The following is an 18,640-nucleotide window of genomic DNA, read 5'->3' as shown; positions in this document are numbered from 1 at the left end:
AGTGCCCTCCATGCCCCCCCCCTCTCTTGCTCTCCCTAATCCCCTCGCTCTCCCTACTACCCTCTCCCTCTCTTGCTCAATCTCTCTCTCCCCCTCTCTCTAATCCCCTCCCTCTCCCTAACCTCCTCGCTCTCCCTAACCCCCCCTCTCTCTTTCACTTTATCTCGCTCTCCTATCTTTTTGGCTCCTGGTAAAGCTTTAGCTCTCTACCAGGTTGGTATCACTGTCACCTGACACAGTTGGACTGAGACGGGATGTGTAGGAGTTACTCACCTAGTTACATCACAAGACATGCTTACAATATTATGCAGTCTATAGTTCTATCCTGAATATTGAATGATAACAATAAATACTTTATTTCTTTCACTGTAACATTATTTTCTTCTCTCTAAGATGTAGTACTCTGTGACAACTCACATAAACAGCACTGACTGACATTCATTCACTAACAGAGATAGAGAAAGATTGAGAAGATAATCATATTCATAGGATGGACAATTTACAGGACTAATATATTTCCTTAATGTAAATATTGTACCCTTGAGGAAACCCACTCCATGGCAGATCAATGCAGCTCTCATCTGATGTTGTGTGTCTCCCTCTAGAGGGGAACTTTGGTATGCACGCCCTAAAATACAATCATGTTTGCTCACTAGTGGTGGTGGTGTGTGTGTGTGTGTGTGTGTGTGTGTGTGTGTGTGTGTGTCCAGGTGTGTGTTTCTCCTGTAAAATCGATGTGGTGCCAGTGAAAAATGAGGATGGCTTGCTGATCATTTTCATCCTCAACTTCGAGCTTCCCACTGATCCACATATTCCCAGGTCCCCAACTAGAGAGTTCAACCACAAGTTGTCCATCCCCTGGCTGACCCTAAGTAAGCAAAGCACATCCTCTGTGTGTTAATGAGTAGGGTCCAAATATTTTCCCGTAAAATCTTAGAGATTAAAGTACTTTAATGACATTGTTACGGTGTAGTGTATTCAGAAACTGTGATCGCCCACCTTTTCCCTTTGACGTGCAGAACGTCGGAATAGGTTTCGCTTGCCCTCCACCTTGGTCCGCCCCCTCAGCAGGAGTAAACAGTCCCTGGAGAACGACACCGAGCTGGGCCACCAGCGGGACCTCCTTGCTCTGGGTCATGAGTCTGTGGCGCTGAAAAAGCTGCTGTCCCTGCCAGAGCGCCGGCGTCTGGGTGGCACCGCGGTACTACTCCGGGATGAGGACCAGAGAGCCCTGCTGGGAGGTGAGTGGTTCTTTGCGGCTCAGTTGGTAAGAGCATGGTGGGAGCAACACCAGGGTGTGGGTTTGTTTCCCACTATGGTCACATGTACTAAAACATATGCATTCACTGTACTTTAAGTCACTTTGGATGAAAGTGTTTGCTAAATGGACTTCAGCCTTGTGCCCTCCTACACTGCTGGAGAAGTGCAGTTAGTCCCTGACAATGCAGAGGCTGTCATATGTTAATTTGATTTATTTTACCCTTATTTTACCAGGTAAGTTGACTGAGAACACATTCTCATTTACTTATTTAATGCTTACTTATTTCATATGTGTTTATAGGTGAGCCCATCTTGCCCTCCACAGACACATCCGATGCTCCCCCAGCCCTGTCCCTGGGCTTCTCCCAGTCCTCCCCCAGGCTGCACTGCCTCCGGATGGATGAGGAATGTGTCTCCAACTGCATCGTGACGCCCAGCCACTCCTGTGAGAGCCTCTGCAGCCTGCGGCACGTCTCCTCCGTGGACGGCATCAAGATCCGGAGGGGACGGGCCAGCTGGCACGGAAAGCTCCAGACGCGGCCCAGCAGAACAGGTAGTGGAGGAGACAGAGACGAGAACAGGGGATAGGGTTCATGGGCATAGGACAGAGATAAGGATGGGGGGCGGGGGCACGGGCAAGGACAGGTGAGGGGACAGGACAGGTTGAGGACATGTATGGGACACATAAAAAAGGCGGGGCTGTCAGGAGCTGTATGGAGACATTTGAGGATGAAAGAGGAGCTCATTAATCGTGTAATTGATGAATCCTTGTCTTACGTTAATGTTCCATCTGTTCAACATCACTATGTATTGTAGCATGCACAAATCCCCTTCAACTCTATGTTACTGGCAAATAATTAAACTGGGAGTAAGCCTAGACTTCTAAGTCTAACACTATCATCAACATATATTCCTTCTCAGGTGGAATGACCTGTATGAAGTCCAGCCTGCGTAATGTTACATCTGACACCACGTCTGACCCGAACCTTATCCGCTTCCGGACCTTTAGTCACGTGACACAGGTCAACCCACATGAATACAGGCCAGACCCCCTGGTGGCCCTCCCGTCCGCAGAGATGGACATAATTGCCCCGTGTAAACTGATGGACCGCACACACGGGGTTACTGAGAAATTCACTCAGGTGAGTCACTGCTCTTCTCCTATCAGTGGATGTATATGGATAGGATGACACTATTTCATGACAAACTGCAGTATCTAGAGCAGGAGTCTCAAACTCTGTTCCTGGAGAGTTACCGTCCTGTAGGTTTTCGCCCAAACCCCAGTTGTAACTAACCTGGTGTTATCAACCAGCTAATGATTAAAATCAGGTGTGGTAGATTAGGTTTGGATTGAAAACCTACAGGACGGTTAGCTGCTCTCCAGGAACAGGGTTGGAGAGCCCTGATCTAGAGGCTTTCACAGACACCTTGTCCCTTCTGTAGTCTGCCATTGCAGTGTCTTTCCTGAGAGTGGCAGCACTATCCAGAGAGTTTTGCTCTATATTCAGTCGCTGCTGGTAAACTTTGAATCAAATCAAATGTGATTGGTTGCATACACATATTTAAAGGGAAAGGGACATACCTAGTTTGTTGTACAACTGAATGCCTTCAACTGATTAGCAGATGTTATTGCGGGTGTAGCGAAATGCTTGTTTTCCTAGCTCCAACAGTGCAGTAATATCTAACAATACACACAAATCTAAAAAAGTTAAAGAATCGAATTAAGAAATATAGAAAAATTAGGACGAGCAATGTCGGAGTCCGGAGTAAAAATATAAATATATATTTGATGGAATGTATAGACAATATGATATGTATGTATGTATGTATAATATGTAGTATATCTGAAAAATAGCATCTGTACAGCAAAGTTAAATACAATAGGCCTTGACTAGAATACAGTATTTACATATGAAGTGGGTATAACAGTATGTGAACATTATTAAAGTGACCAGTGTTCATTGATTATGTACATAGGGTAGCAGCCTCTAAGGTGCATGGTAGAGTAACCGTGTGGTAGCCCGGCTAGTGACTAATGTTCAGGGCAGGGTCCTGGGCGGAGGGTAGCTAGTGGTGACCAATTTTCCATAAAAAAATAATCGACACTGATCAAATTTCAGGCCTGCTGAGTTCAAACTGGAACCTTGTGAAAATTCTGTGAACACAGAGGCTGTACCTGCTTTAAGTTACAGTTATAACAGTGGCCAAGTAGGCTACTGTGGCTATTTGATCATAATGTAGGACTACCAGAGTGGACTACAATCAAAAACAATGGAGAAAATGCATCCCATAACATTTTAACATGGAAATAGCTGTTCTATCATTCAGCCTACAGTAGCAGTTCAATGTAGTTCAACGTAAGCCTACGCTCCATGAGACTTTTGAAAGAAAACATGCAGGGCTTGACATTAGCCTGTTTATCCACTTGTCCTTCAGACATGGAGGTGACTGAACTTGTTGTTGTGTTGTTTGATGCAAGAAACCACTTTTCAAAATAAAATGCATTATTATTCCCATACCATTATTACAGAGAATCAGACAAATTATGCTACCGTCTGTCTATTGGCTACAGAATGTATTCAAGCCTGTCTCAAAATAGAACACTGCACCTTTAAGACAAAAAAAAGCTCTTTATATGACTTGCTTTTCAAATAGATCTAGAAATGTACACGTTTTGTGCTCTTGCAGGAAGCAATCACTCCCCTATTGCTGACTACACATTATCTATAACTGGTCTAATAAGTCACTAACTAACAAAAGATATGAACAAAGTTTGCACAAGTGGCTACATGCAGCTCTTGCTTTGATCTCAAAACAAGCTCATCGACTCACGTCCACAGCTGTAAACCTTTCAGTTCAAAGTAAATAGCACATATCCATATATGGCAATGGTCTATTTTCGTATGGGCCTACTGGTTATGCAGCACCAGTCTGTGTAGAGTACCGGCTGAGTCGTGCACAACAGAATCCTACTCTGATGCGTTGTGCCTACAACACAATCTCTTATGTAATTCATTTTGTTTCAGGAATGTTGCATTGAAAGTGACTAATATTGCATTGATTCGATCACATTTGCCACAGTAAAGGGAAATGTTGATAGTCTTAACTAAAAGGGAAAACTCTAGTAAATTGAGTGAAGTTCAATATGCCGCTTCTCTCCCTAGGCTGATATTTATTCTGCGCTCTACGGGGCAGTCTCGGGGCTACTGCACGCCCGTGCGCAGTTTAGAGGAAACATTGGTGGTGACTATGAAATAGCCTGATGGCCTTGAGTTAAAATCTGTTTTTCAGTATTCCTGTCCAAGCTTTGATGACCTCACCTTCTGGATGGTAAGCAGGGTGAACCGGCCATGGCTCGGGTGGCTGAGGTCCTTGATGATCTTTTTGGCCTTCCTGTGGCACCAGGTACTGTAGATGTCCTGTGGGGCAGACAGAGATGCGTTGGGCAGACTGAACCACCCTCTGGAGAACCCTGTGATTGTGGACGGTGCAGTTGCCGTACCAGGTGGTAATACAGCCGACAGGATGCTCTCAATGATGCATCTGTAAAAGTTGTATTTCATAGACCAAAGTATCAGCTATCACACCATGTAAAAGGAACAGCCGCTTAATTAAAAAATCAGCATAATCAAAATGAAACTTACTAGATTTATGTCAACTCCATCAGGCACCATAAAGGCATTTCATTTTTGCAATTATTACCCAACAAGTGTTCAAAGGCCTTGATTGTTTAATTGTAACATTAGAATATTCAAATATGTAATACAAATCTCCAAACTTCTTTTTGTTTTGTTTTTAAATCACTATTAAATTAATCAGGGCAAATTTATTTTCCATGTTTTTCTAGATTTAGAACATAAAACATTTATAAAGCAAACATTATCCCTAGCACAGCAAATACAGTGCATTCGAAAAGTATTCAGACCCTTTTACTTTTTCCACATTTTGTTACGTTACAGCCTTATTCTAAAAGGGATTAAATTGTTTTTCACCCTCATCAATCTACACACAACACCCCATAATGACAAAGCAAAAACGGGGTTTTCTAAATTTTTGCAAATGTATTAAAAATAAATAATGGGGAAAAAAAGGGAAAAAAAAGAGTCAGCCCGAGAATTGAACCCTGTGATACCCCCATAGAGACTTCCAGAGGTCCGGACAACAGGCCCTCCGATTTGACACACTGAACTCTGTCTGCAAAATAGTTGATGAACCAGGCGATGCAGTCATTAGAAAAACCAAGGCTGTTGAGTCTGCCTATAAGAATACGGTGATTGACAGAGTCGAAAGCCTTGGCCAGGTCGATGAAGACGGCTGCACAGTACTGTCTTTTATCGATGGTGGTTATGATATAATTTAGTAACTTGAGCGTGGCTGAGGTGACCAGCTCGGAAACCGGATTGCACAGCGGAGAAGGTACGGTGGGATTCGAAATGGTCAGTGATCTGTTTGTTAACTTGGCTTTCGAAGACTAGAAGGGCAGGGCAGGATGGATACACAGTAGGTCTATAACAGTTTGGGTCTAGAGTGTCACCCCCTTTGAAGAGGGGGATGACCACGGCAGCTTTTCAATCTTTAGGGATCTCGGACAATACGAAAGAGAGGTTTGATAAGACTGGTAATAGGGGTTGTAACAAGGGTCCAGATTGTCTAGCCCAGCTGATTTGTACGGGTCCAGGTTTTGCAGCTCTTTCAGAACATCTGCTATCTGGATTTGGGTGAAGGAGAAGCTGGGGAGGCTTGGGCAAGTAGCTGTGGGGGGTGCGGAGCTGTTGGTCGGGGTTGGGGTAGCCAGGAGGAAAGCATGGCCAGCCGTAGAGAAATGCTTATTGAAATTCTCGATTATCATGGATTTATCAGTGGTGACAGTGTTTCCTAGCCTCAGTGCAGTGGGCAGCTGGGAGGAGGTGCTCTTATTCTCCATTACAGTGTCCCAAAACCTTTTGGAGTTAGAGCTACAGGATGCAAATTTTTGTTTTAAAAAGCTAGCCTTTGCTTTCCTAACTGACTGCGTGTATTAGTTCCTGACTTCCGCATAACGCGGGGACTTCCGCATAACGCGGGGACTATTCGATGCTAGTGCAGTCTACATATCTGGGGGGCCCAACCTTGAGGGGGCTGTGGGGGTGTGTGCTACACCAGTGACTTCTACGCCTGTGCACTCCTAAAGATGAAGTTTTCAGCACCACTTCACTCACAGTGCACACATCACCCCAGGCACTGCATATATGGGATATATAGGACTCTACATAATTATTTGTTTGAATATAAACCAGCTATGAAACAAAACAGGAGAAATACTTTGAAAATAGTTACGGCAGCATTTCTTTGTTGTTGCTTTAAAATCAGAACTCGCACATGTGCTCATACTTGAGCTTTTGAGTTTGTACACATCTATTTTTAGGCACAAATGTGAGTAAAATGGTTGTACTGTAGAGCCCTGAGACGTTAACCGGGATATGAGCTATTTTCCGGAATACTGTGTACATGTAAACGTGGTCAGTGTAGCCGCCCAGTAACACACTGCAGCAGTCTATTAGTCCACCACGCCCCCTGGGAGGAGTTTTAAAAATTCTGCCCAGGGGAGAACAACTGCCCCCCTCATTGAAACCACAGAAGTTCAAGGTCGACCGTGGTACTGAAGGCATTGTTAGCCGAAAACAGGATCCCCATTATAGTGAATTGAAAAATTGCAATCTTCATGGTCAATCTGCATGTAAATTAAAAAAAATTTAGAAGACAACCATGGTACCAATAACTGCTTCTAATACACCAAATGTATGTCCTTGAACCAATTTTTTTTTTTTATCGCACACAGAAGAAGTTATCAGGATAATTTAGTTGCTAATGGTACCCCAGTCGGCCTTCAACTTGATTTACTCAATGAGAGGACAGCACTGGGCTAGCCTGCGACGTCACGTCCTTGAGGAGCTCAAACTGCACATGTTATGTCTCCATGAGATGCCATCTTAACTGACTTAATTTTATTTCAATGCCCACATGAAAAAAATACTACAGTTACTATAGAATACTACAGTACTTACTATAGAATTCTGTAGTAAAATGTAGAATACTATACTAAACACTGTAGTATACCTCAATCATGTGTACTGTAGTACTTATTATAGAATGTTGTAGTATACTGTAGAATACTATAGTAAATACTACAGTATACTACAGACCACAAAAACACTACTGTAAATACTGCAGTAATGTATGCAAAAACACTACAGTCCGCAAAAACACTACAGTAATTACTATAGTATATACTGCCGTATTCAATTTACCTATACCCTGCCCATTCCCCTCCCTGATATCCCAATTTATGCCGGCCATAAGTGAGACACCTACATGCCAAGTATAGACCATATACAGTACAATGTCTTCAGAAAGTATTCATACCCCTTGACTTATTCCACATTTTGTTGTGTTACAGCTTGAATTCAAAATTCTACACACAATACCAGATAATGAAAAAGTGAAAACATGTTTGTAGAAATGTTCCTAAATATATTGAAAATACGTATTCACACCCCTGAGTCAATAGTTTGTAGAAGCACCTTTGGCAGCGATTAATGCTACGGGTTTTTCTAGGTAAGTCTCTAAGAGCTTTCCACACCTGGATTTTGCGACATTTACCCATAATTATTTTCAAAATTCTTTAAGCTCTGTCAAATTGGTTGTTGATTATTGCTAGACGACCATTTTCAGGTCTTGCCATAGATTTTCCAGCAGACAAAACTGTAACTCGGCCACTCAGGAACATTCACTGTCTTCTTGGTAAGCAACTCCAGTGTAGATATGGCTTTGTGTTTTAGGTTATTGCCCTGCTGAAAGGTGAATTCCTCTCCCAGTGTATGGTGGAAAGCAGACTAAACCAGGTCTTCCTCTAGGATTTTGCCTGTGGTTAGCTCCATTCTGGGGGGTTTTCTATCCTGAAAAACTTCCCAGTCCTTAATGATTACTAACATACCTATAACATGATGCAGCCACCACTATGCTTGAAAATATGGAGGATGGTACTCAGTAATATGTTGTACTGGATTTGCCCCAAACATAACACTTTTTATTCAGGACAATAATGTGATTTTTTTGCCACATGTTTTGCAGTATTACTTTAGTGTCTTGTTGCAAGCAGGGTGCATGTTTTGGAATATGTTTTATTCTGGACAGGCTCTTCTTTTCACTCTGTCAATAAACTGTTTTAAAGTCACTATTTACTTAATGGTAAAATCCCTAAGTGGTTGGATTCCTTACTCTCCAGCAACTGAGTTAGGAAGGATGCCTGTATCCTTGCAGTGACTGGGTGTATTGATACACCATCCAAAGTGTAATTAATGACATTACAATGCTCAAATCACCTTTAGTCAAACTGCTTTCTCTGTGAGAGCTTCCCATGTCTGGAACACACTGCTATCAGACACACATAACTGCACCACCTATCACACCTTCACAAAAAAACATAAAGACATGGCTAAAGGACAATCAGACTTGTGAACATAATTCCTAGTGGTGTATTGCCCCTTTCCATGTTATCTGTTGTCTGTAGCTTGTGAGGTTTGTAAACACTGTTTATGTATTGTTTTGTTGCTTTTTGTGCTATTGCTCTTTCTGCATGCTATGTGTTGCTTGTGCTATGTTTCTCTGCATGTGCTCACTGCTCATTGTTTGTCTGTATTGATATTGTAATAGTTTTTAATAACCTGCCAAGGGACTGGAGTTGTATGTGCACAGCCCCTGTAAAAAATAAAAATAAACTCAAAAGGGATATTCAATGCCTGTTTTTCTTTGTATCTACCAATAGAATCCCTTCTTTGCGAGGCATTGGAAAACCTCCCTGGTCTTTGTGGTTGAATCTGTGTTTGAAATTCTCTGCTTGACTGAGGGAACTTACAGATAATTGTATGTGTGGCGTACAAAGATAAGGCAGCCATTCAAAAATCCTGTTAAACACTTTTATTGCACACAGAGTGAAGGCAATTTAGTGTGTTCCCTACAGGTTATAAAAAATAGCAGAAGCTCTGAACTGTTTGTTCAGACCTTAGTCCTACCTACCTACAGGTTATAGAAAATGTGCACTTTAAGTAATTTAGTTTTCCTCAAGGACAAAGCCTTCACTGCTATGTCAAAGATAACAAAACACTATAGTATATACTACAGTAATGTCAGTAAAAACACTACAATAAATACTACAGTCCGCAAAAACACTAAGTAATTACTATAGTATATAATACCATATATACCCAAAGGTATGCGTGTTCAAATCTCTTCACGGACAACTTTAGCATTTTAGCTAATTAGCAACTTTGCAGCTACTTACTACTTTTAGCTACTACTTTTCAACTACTAGGTTAGCTAACCCTTCCCATAACCCTAACCTTAACCATTTTAGATAACCCTTCCTCTAACACTAACCTTGACCTTTTAACCTAACTCCTAACCTTAACCCTAACCCCTAGCCTAGCTAATGTTAGCCAGCTAGCTAATGTTAGCATTAGCCACCTAGCTAACATTAGCAACAACAAATTGGAATTCGTAACTTAAAACCTCTTGGAACTCCCTCTCCCAGATCCGGGAGAATTGTCATCAACTGACACTAATTAGCATAACGCAACGGACAAAAAATATTACTCGAAAATATTCATATGAAATCACAAGTGAAATATACTGAAAAACAGCTTAGCCTTTTGTTAATCAACCTGTCATCTCAGATTTTGAAATTATGCTTTACAGCCAAAGCAAGACAAGCATTTGTGTAAGTTTATCGATAGCCTAGCATAGCATTATGCCTAGCTAGCAGCAGGCAATCTGGTCATGAAAATCAGAAAAGCAATCAAATTAAATTGTTTACCTTTGATGAGCTTCGGATGTTTTCACTCACGAGACTCCCAGTTAGACAGCAAATGTTCATTTTGTCCCATAAAGATTATTTTTTATAGCCGAAACACCTCCGTTTGTACTTCACATTTGGTTGAGAAATCCACCGGAAACTGCGGTCACGACAACACCGAAAAATATTCCAAATTAGATCCATAATATCGACAGAAACATGGCATACGTTTTTTATAATCAATCCTCCAGGTGTTTTTCAAATATCTATTCGATAATATATCAACCGGGACAGGTGGCTTCTTAGTAGGAAAGAGAGAAACAATGGCTGCATTTGTCTTTTACGCACAAAACACTCTGAGAGCCTCCAGCTGACCATTGACGCAATGTTGTCGTTCAGGCTCATTTTTCAAAATAAAAGCCTGAAACTATGTATTGGGAGACTAGACACATTAGGGGAGCCATAGAAAAAGGAATCTGGTTGATATCTCATTCACTGCTCAATAGGGACGCATAGGAACGCAGAGCTTTCTAAATAAGAGTCCCTTCCTGATTGGATTTTTCTCAGGCTTTTGCCTGCAATATCAGTTCTGTTATACTCACAGACAATATTTTTTACAGTTTTGGAAACTTTAGAGTGTTTTCTATCCTAAGCTATCGATTATATGCATATTCTAGCATCTTGTCCTGACAAAATAGCCCGTTTACTTTGGAACGTTATTTTTACAAAAATGAAAATAGTGCGAAACATACGAAACATAACATATCATACCAAATGGGGTGTCTCAGATTTATATACAGAATAATACAAAATGCTCTGAGACCAGATTGCTAGGAACGCTCCACTCACTGCTTTCAGCCTACAGTCTGCAACACATAGCAATACAAGTCTCCAACAACTAATGATCATACAGAGTAGAGGAAGATGAGGGTGTAGTGCACTGCACAGTTTGTGTATTATGCGTAAACCGTTGTTTATTACTGTGCTGTTTTACACCTGTGCACGTGACAAATAAACTTTGAAACTTGTTGTTTGTGAGGACAATAAAGATAATGCGTGAGCATTGGGACAAACAAGGGTTGATGACAAGTCCTGTTAGTAGGTCAGGAGAGGTGTACTGTACAGGCAGATTTTATAAATGAATGTCATGTTTCGCCTCTGGCTGCTCTGACACCTGCCCCCTAACCCCCTATCTCTACTGTATAGCAGAGCGGCTGATGTATACTCAAAAGAACCCTCCCAGTGCAATCGGACATTACTGTATGTGGTCGCATACCCTCTTGAAGCCTTATAGCCTTTTCTGCCTTCCTCTACTCTGCTGATGGAAGCTCATTCATTTTGCTATCAAACAGATGAAGGGACATGGAGATGGCTCTTGTATAGAAGCCTGGGTTTCTCATGACAACCCACGTAGGAAGTTATTGTCCCTTTTCAAAAGGCCGACACATGGCACTGTGTTTGACTCACTGGAGTGCTGGAACAGGCAAATCATTCTGTACTCACGTGGCAGTAGGTACTTTAATAAGTCTTATGAAGGATAAACACTGCACAAGGTTGTTTTGTCATTCAGTAGTAACTTTGGAGATAAGAGATGTTAAACAGAGGATCCCAATGGACAGCCTCTTCTTACTTACATCTCCCCCTCACCTGACTCAAGTTGTCCCACTTTACAGCAATGAAGAAAACACAAACATGGAACCTGCAATACTCATAATGACTGATGTTGTTCGTTGCATTTTTTACTCTGTAGTTTTCCGTGGGGCTGGGGATACAGTGTATGTAGAAAGGACAGAAATATATTGTATTAGATTCTTCTGTTGGTCTTTACACAGCAAAGTTAAGGGTGTACATGAACACTTTTGAAAGTATTAAAGATTTAACACTGTTGCAGTGTTCCGCATTTAACTCTGAAAGTTTAAAATGCACACTATTTTCAGTGAACATATGAGTCACACTGAACTTGTGTTAAAATAACACTTTTGAAAGTGTTAAAGATTGAACTATTTTGCTGTGTTCTCCATTCAACTCTTAACATGTTCAAATGAACTTGATTGTGGTGTTTGTATAGCTCTACTGTAGAGTATTACCCAACACCTAAAGTGTAAAACATAACACTTGATTTAAATAAACTGGACTCACTTTTCTTGGTGCTGATGCTGTTACAGTTTCTCAGCGGAAGAAATTAACACCTGTAGTGTTACAGTAAATCATTTTGGGGTGTTCTTTTAACATTGTATGGTGTAAAGCCTAATTTGCATATTTCCCAGGGTGCCTTTTCTTTGAGTTAATCATAGTTAAACACCCATGACTGTATTTGTTTGTGACATGGTTATTCAATTCTTTCATTTTAAAGACCTGTGGCTTTCACTAAGTGAGTACTTTGCAGGCCACATCACACCGCAAATAGGCCTGTGTTGATTTTTCAGTGTAACATTTCTAGTTTTGATTCAGGAAAGGGAAAGGGGGATACCCAGTCAGTTGTACAACTGAATGCCTTCAACTGAAATGTGTCTTCCACATTTAACCCAACCTCTTTGAATCAGAGAGGTGCGGGTGGCTGCCTTATTCGACATCCACGTCTTCGGCGCCCGGGGAACAGTGGGTTAACTGCCTTGCTCAGGGGCAGAACAACAGAGTTTTACCCTGTCAGCTCGGGGATTTGATCCAGCAACCTTTCAGTTACTGGCCCAATGCTCTAACCACCAGATTACCAGTTAAATTCACTCTGTAAGAGTACAATTAACACTCAGTGGTGTATAAGAGCCCCTAGTGTTGGTGTTAATAATCAGAGTTATTGTTTTACACTGTGGAGAGTAAAACAGTCCCATCAAAACCACGGCCATCATTATCATATTTCCCAGCATGCTTTACTGCAGGTAGATTTTTTAGGATTGTTTTTAATATCTGTGTTTTTGCATGTACATTGATTGATTGAATAATCTTATGCTACACAAAGATACATAACATACATTTTTCTAAACTAATCCAATCAGTAAGTTAGCTTTATTGCACCTGCTACAAAAAATGGTTGTTCCAGTTTGAATGGTTTAGGTAGTCTTCTTATCAACTTTCCTAACCCTGATAGTCATTCTGAATGCAGGCTGTGGGTGATTAAAAATTCCTATATTTAATCCTAACTCTGGCTGGATTCCAATAGGAATTACACTTTGCAAACCAACATAATGTGACTTGCAGGCGTGCACAGCACTCCATTCAGAGTTACTGTGAGTCACCTATCTGTCTGGTGTTCACTGATTGTTCTGCCAACTTCAGTAAGTCTTAAGTACAGAGCTCCTCTACGGTTGAAGAAACTTATAAAAGGACTTAGCAAACTAAAATGGAAACCTCCAGGTTTTCATAGATGTTGAGCAGGGCTTTAGCAGGACAATAGTTCACATTTACCTCACGCTCATTAATCATATGTTTTACTGTACTATATAAAAGACACAAGCACAGTGTTGACTGGAGTAGAATACACTTAGTCTCAAAATATAGTACATCTATTATAGGCAGTTTTACACGGCCAGTAAAACTATGCCGGCGACACTGTTGCATAGACTCAAAAACACAGGGAATCCCTCCCTATTGCTTCATAGTTTCACTTACTATAACAGTGCTTCCATTACATCGACAGTGAGATAGATCTAGCTTACCTATGCAGGCGGTACTCAATGAATTGTTAGCATAATTTGCTAACCAAGCCCTCCTCTCCCATATATATTCAGTGGGGGTTATTATCCCAGTGAGGCAGAACAGAACAGCGTGGCTGGAGTTACAAGTCAGTGAGACAGTCCAGTGTCATACAGATAAGTAACACTGTACTGCAGGAAGGGCCGGAGCAGACAAATCAATCTGTGTGCTGAAGGCTTGTTTACTACTACAAAGCTTAAATAGGTCTAGGGACATCTGGTGTATGCATGCATAGTATTTATTTACAACCTTTACAGTGCACAGCAATTCTCTGGTGTGTTACTGCGGATGGGGATAGATTTACTGGTTAAGAGACACCATAACGATGCAAATATTAGCTTTGCTTGATGAAAACTCAATGCAATAATCAAAATAATATAAAAAAAGCCTTGTGACTTTTGCTGATTGGCTTGTTTGTGTGTGGGAGGTGTTTTGGGGTACTATGTCATGTACAGTAACAGACAACCTTGCCTTCTCTTCCAGTGCCCCCCAAGGATGTAATATTTTACTTAGGGCAAATGGTCAGAGGGTACACATACGGTACATATGACATTCTCCTTTGGAGCATTTTGATAACATCATCGGTTTCCTGGGACGGGTCATTGAATGACTTTATACAATCAACAAATAATACATAGCAAAGGTAGTACTGTTCCAAACAACAACACCTCAGTTTATTTACATTACATACATTCTCTTTTAATGCCACCTCAGTACTGTAGGTGTATTCTGAGAATATCCCATTTTGAATGTTATGTACAGTACAGTATCCTACACCATCGTATGTTCTGTCCCTGACATGTGTGCAGTGTTGACAGGAAGATTGAGTCACAGACAATAATGATGTTGTTGTTATGGAAAATTCATCTGAAGTGATTGCCTCTGCTATTCTGGGGTTTAATTAAAAGCTACAAATGGAAGCTCAATGCTTCACTGTCCTGGACTAAGGCCAAAAAGGTAATATACATAATGTACATAAAGACATTTAATATAAAGTAGCATGTCATTATGCCACTTCCGCATAAGCCAGATAAAAATAAAACACTTTTATTGAGATGACCTTTAAACAGCCAGAAAACCACTGAATAGAATACCTCACATGCCTATTGGAAACAGCTGCCACTGTTATGACACCCTCTGTGATGCTGCCTAGCCTTAGCTTGGTCTGTCCCTAGAGCCTTGGCTTTCTCTGAACAATAGAGAAGTTGTAACATGTATTTACTATAATGTCATACATGCATGGCTTATATATATTGTATGTATTTATATATACACACAGGAATGTATGTGAAGTCTATCTGATTGAGGAAATCCTTGCAGAGAATCACAACGGCAACATAGATTCAGAAGTCATCATAAAAGTAACTATTTGGCCACCACCACCACCACTCACTCTGTCATGTGGACTGTTGTTCCCTTAGCTACAAGCCTGAGCACGAGATAAGAGATAGATAATGGCCCTTCTGGGAAAACTCCTTGTGCCTGTGAAGTTATAGAACAATGGGTCACCTTCGCACACAGTATGCCCACTGAGTTGGAGGGACTGAGTGTGTGTTTCAGTGACATTATTAATTAACTCTGCAGATATAGCTGATGCAGAAAAACCCTAGAACCTGAGATGAGATTGTAGATGGTTGTAACTCCAGGGTGTCCCTGATAAAGCATATCCTAGAGGAGAATTGCCATCAAGGAGAGGAATATACCCTGCTGAGATGCAAGTGAACTGTTATTTCTGTGCACTGAGCCATTGCATAGCAGCTGGATGCCTATTGCTGTTGAAAAAAGAATTGGAGGGAAATGTGTCATTCTTTCCATTGCAATAACTTGGGTTCTTTTTATGGACTGTGTCAAACATGCAGACTCTCACATACTTATGGGAAACTCCTTTGTTTTTACAAGCCCTATCAAGCATCAAATGACACATCAGTATAAGCCCTATACTCACCACCCACATACACAAAATCAGAATGTGTAGACAGTTATATCATCCATGCGACGACCCATAGGCTTTACAAACAAACCCCGCTAGAGGGAAAACACCCACCCAGACAGCCCACATAGCTAACGGCTTTCTTTTTTATGGAAAATATCTCCCCACACACATTTTATTTCTAAACCCAGGTCAATTTGATCATGTTAGATTATGTATCTACTCGAGTGAGTCACTCAGGTAATAGTTAGTTTTAGCAAGCAGAAGCAGAATTGAGAGTATTGTGTACTGCAGACTCACTGCTGAACATCTGATATTTTACTGTAACACATTTAGCATGTAGGATACAGCTTATCTTATCTCACAGTATTCTTTGTCTCTGTGAAAGTACAGTTCTGATCTGGCAAAAAGTTCAGCTATGTGATGTGTGTGTCTCTTGTGGGCTTTTATTGTGATACATAGACAATAGTTGGTTTAATAATGAGCATTTTGTTGTATATTTTGTTTCATTTCAATTTCCTGACAGTACTACTCATTTTTGGTAACTCAGCACAATAGTTGACCACTAGTTCAAATGTCCAATACTTATGAGTAAAAGTTGGGTAATTTTTTTAAGACCGAGTAAATTTAGAGCTTACACCACTGTTGAAATACTGGCATAGTAGTTTAAACCATTCTCTCAAAAGCTTTGCCTTTGAATGGGAGGCTCAGCCCAAACCTTTCCATGTGTTTCATACCATTCCATTTACTCCATTCCAGCCATTATTGTGAGCCGTCCAGATCAGCTGCCTCTTGTGGCAGTGTCTAGTGAAAGTCTACCCACCCCTCACAGTCTTCAGATTTTGCTGCCTTCAAATTTTATTTCAACATTTATTAAATTATATTTTTTTCTTACTGATGTACACAACCTAATCCACATTATCAGAGCGAAAGAAAAGTTATAGAACATTTTCCAAATGAATTAATTGATTGTGTATGTATTCACACCCCAGAGTAAAAACTTGGTGGAAGCACCATAGGCAGCCATTACAGCTGGGTATCATTTTGAATGAGATTCTACCAACTTGGCCAACTCTTAGGGCAACATATACCCATTGTTTTTGTCAAAATTGCTCAAGCTCAGCGAATTTGGTTGGGAGTCACTGATGGAAAGCCAAATTCAAACCTTGTCTCTTGATTTTCATTTAGGATTGAGACTGGACCATTCAGGAACACTCAACACCTATTGGAAAACCATTCTGGTGTGTCTTTGGCATTAACATTTGTGTAATTGCACAGCTTGAAAATAAAACTCTATCCCAGGGTTAGGTATTCAGAAGACTGAAGCAGGGTTTCCTCTAACTTTTAATGGGGTTTGGTAATTTCATATTGATTTTCATCATGACAAACTCCCCAGTCCCTGCCGGTAACATGATGCTGCCACTACAATACTTGAAAAATAAAGAGGGTTTCACTCCCCTGGGCAAGGTCATAAATAACAAAGCTCCCAGTCACACTATCTGGAAGACAGTAGAGGCTGGATTGACGGGTGGTGAGGCTGATGCAAGGTGAGCTCCTGGTTTATGGAAAGTCACACATGGTATGGGAATGTAATGAAGCATGGGCTCGCCTTACACACCCACTGGATTTTCTTTCACTTTATCAACTGGATTGATTGTTTAATCCCAGCACTATACTTTCCAGCTGAGATTAATCTTAAATAAATGTCCCATAGACTGATTGCCATCTCAATACTTTGGCAAGCTGCTGTTTTTAACACAAGTGAGTCAGAAAATCTATGCGAATTGGAGAGAAAAGATGATGCAAAGTGACGTTGATTGATTATCTATTTGTTGATTATATATATATATTCCTATTCATGGAATACCAGCTGTCTGGAGTGTTTACGGACATATTCAATCTCTCCCTATCCCAATCTCTCAGCCCAAGGAGGAAGACTTAAGGCGTCAACATGCTTCAGTTCGGCTGGCGCCTCGCCAAACTCGGCTAGCCAAACGGAACGAATGTGCTGCGTACTCCCTTAAAAGACCTTCGCCAGAAAAAGTGACAATATTACTGTTTGTCCATTTTGAGAGTAGCCAGTATACACTTCCTCAAAATACTCTGAATTAATCTACGATAACTAAAGAAATCTGTCATTCATTTTGACATTTTTGCCAAAGAGATCTTCGTCACACAATATTACATCCAAGATGTTTGGTGCAGTATTTTTCAAGGAAAAAATGTGCATGAAAACAAGTCATCTCTCATTGAATGACAACAAAGACTTGATTGAAGAATCGGGGTGTAGACTTCGGCTCCGAACTTCGGCCTGCCTCCAGATTTTTTTTTAGCTTGCCCGAACAGCCAAAAAAAACACCCCAAAGTCCAAAACTCACGAAAACTTCACAAAATGTCATCATAACATATGCACGAACTCTACCAAACTGTTTCGGCTGGGAAGCATGCGGATGCCTTTAGTGGTATGTAAAGGAAAGGTTCGGTTTTGTCAGCATCAATAAAAGATTAGATTGGTAGAGTAACTATGTGTGCCCAAGGTCATGCCTAAGTTAGCCAAGATGTTGCAAATAATATTGGTTTAAATACTGTTGAGAAGGTGAACCAATCTCCTGTCTACAGTCTTTGGTTTCTCTGAGGTTAAAAATATATTATATTATTTAACATACAACATCCTATGCAAATCAGCTTAGAGACTGTTAACCACATGTTAGCAGCTGGAGGGTTAATGGGCCAGTGCAGTGAAAAGCTAGCTACTAGGTATCAGAGGCAGAAGTATCACCGCTGTGGTTCAACCACAAGGCGATGGGCAATATCTTATATTTTAAAACCCTAACACTGTTTACATTAATTTATTTTAAGCGCATTAACAAATGTAATGCAATATGTAGCTGGTGTGACTAAGGGGGAGAGGGAGGGAAAGAAGGAGAGAC

At 40.9% G+C, this 18,640-nt stretch overlaps 1 protein-coding gene across 1 annotated transcript in view; it reads left to right on the top strand.

The window, feature by feature from the left end:
* The first annotated feature begins 1,565 nt into the window (after nt 1-1,565).
* The window catches only part of LOC112227374 (potassium voltage-gated channel subfamily H member 2-like), a 47,044-nt gene continuing 29,969 nt past the window's right edge, over nt 1,566-18,640 (top strand). Inside the window, exons 1-2 of the mRNA XM_042308187.1 lie at nt 1,566-1,813; nt 2,182-2,402. Of these exons, the coding sequence (XP_042164121.1) occupies nt 1,657-1,813; nt 2,182-2,402 (378 nt within the window). The 5' untranslated portion in view covers nt 1,566-1,656. The remainder of the gene's footprint in view (nt 1,814-2,181; nt 2,403-18,640) is intronic.

The sequence above is a fragment of the Oncorhynchus tshawytscha genome, linkage group LG28 (genome assembly GCF_018296145.1).
Source record: "Oncorhynchus tshawytscha isolate Ot180627B linkage group LG28, Otsh_v2.0, whole genome shotgun sequence".
Lineage (NCBI taxonomy): Eukaryota > Metazoa > Chordata > Actinopteri > Salmoniformes > Salmonidae > Oncorhynchus > Oncorhynchus tshawytscha.
The sequence above is the reverse complement of the archived record's forward strand: the minus strand, read 5'-3'. Positions and strand labels throughout refer to the sequence as shown.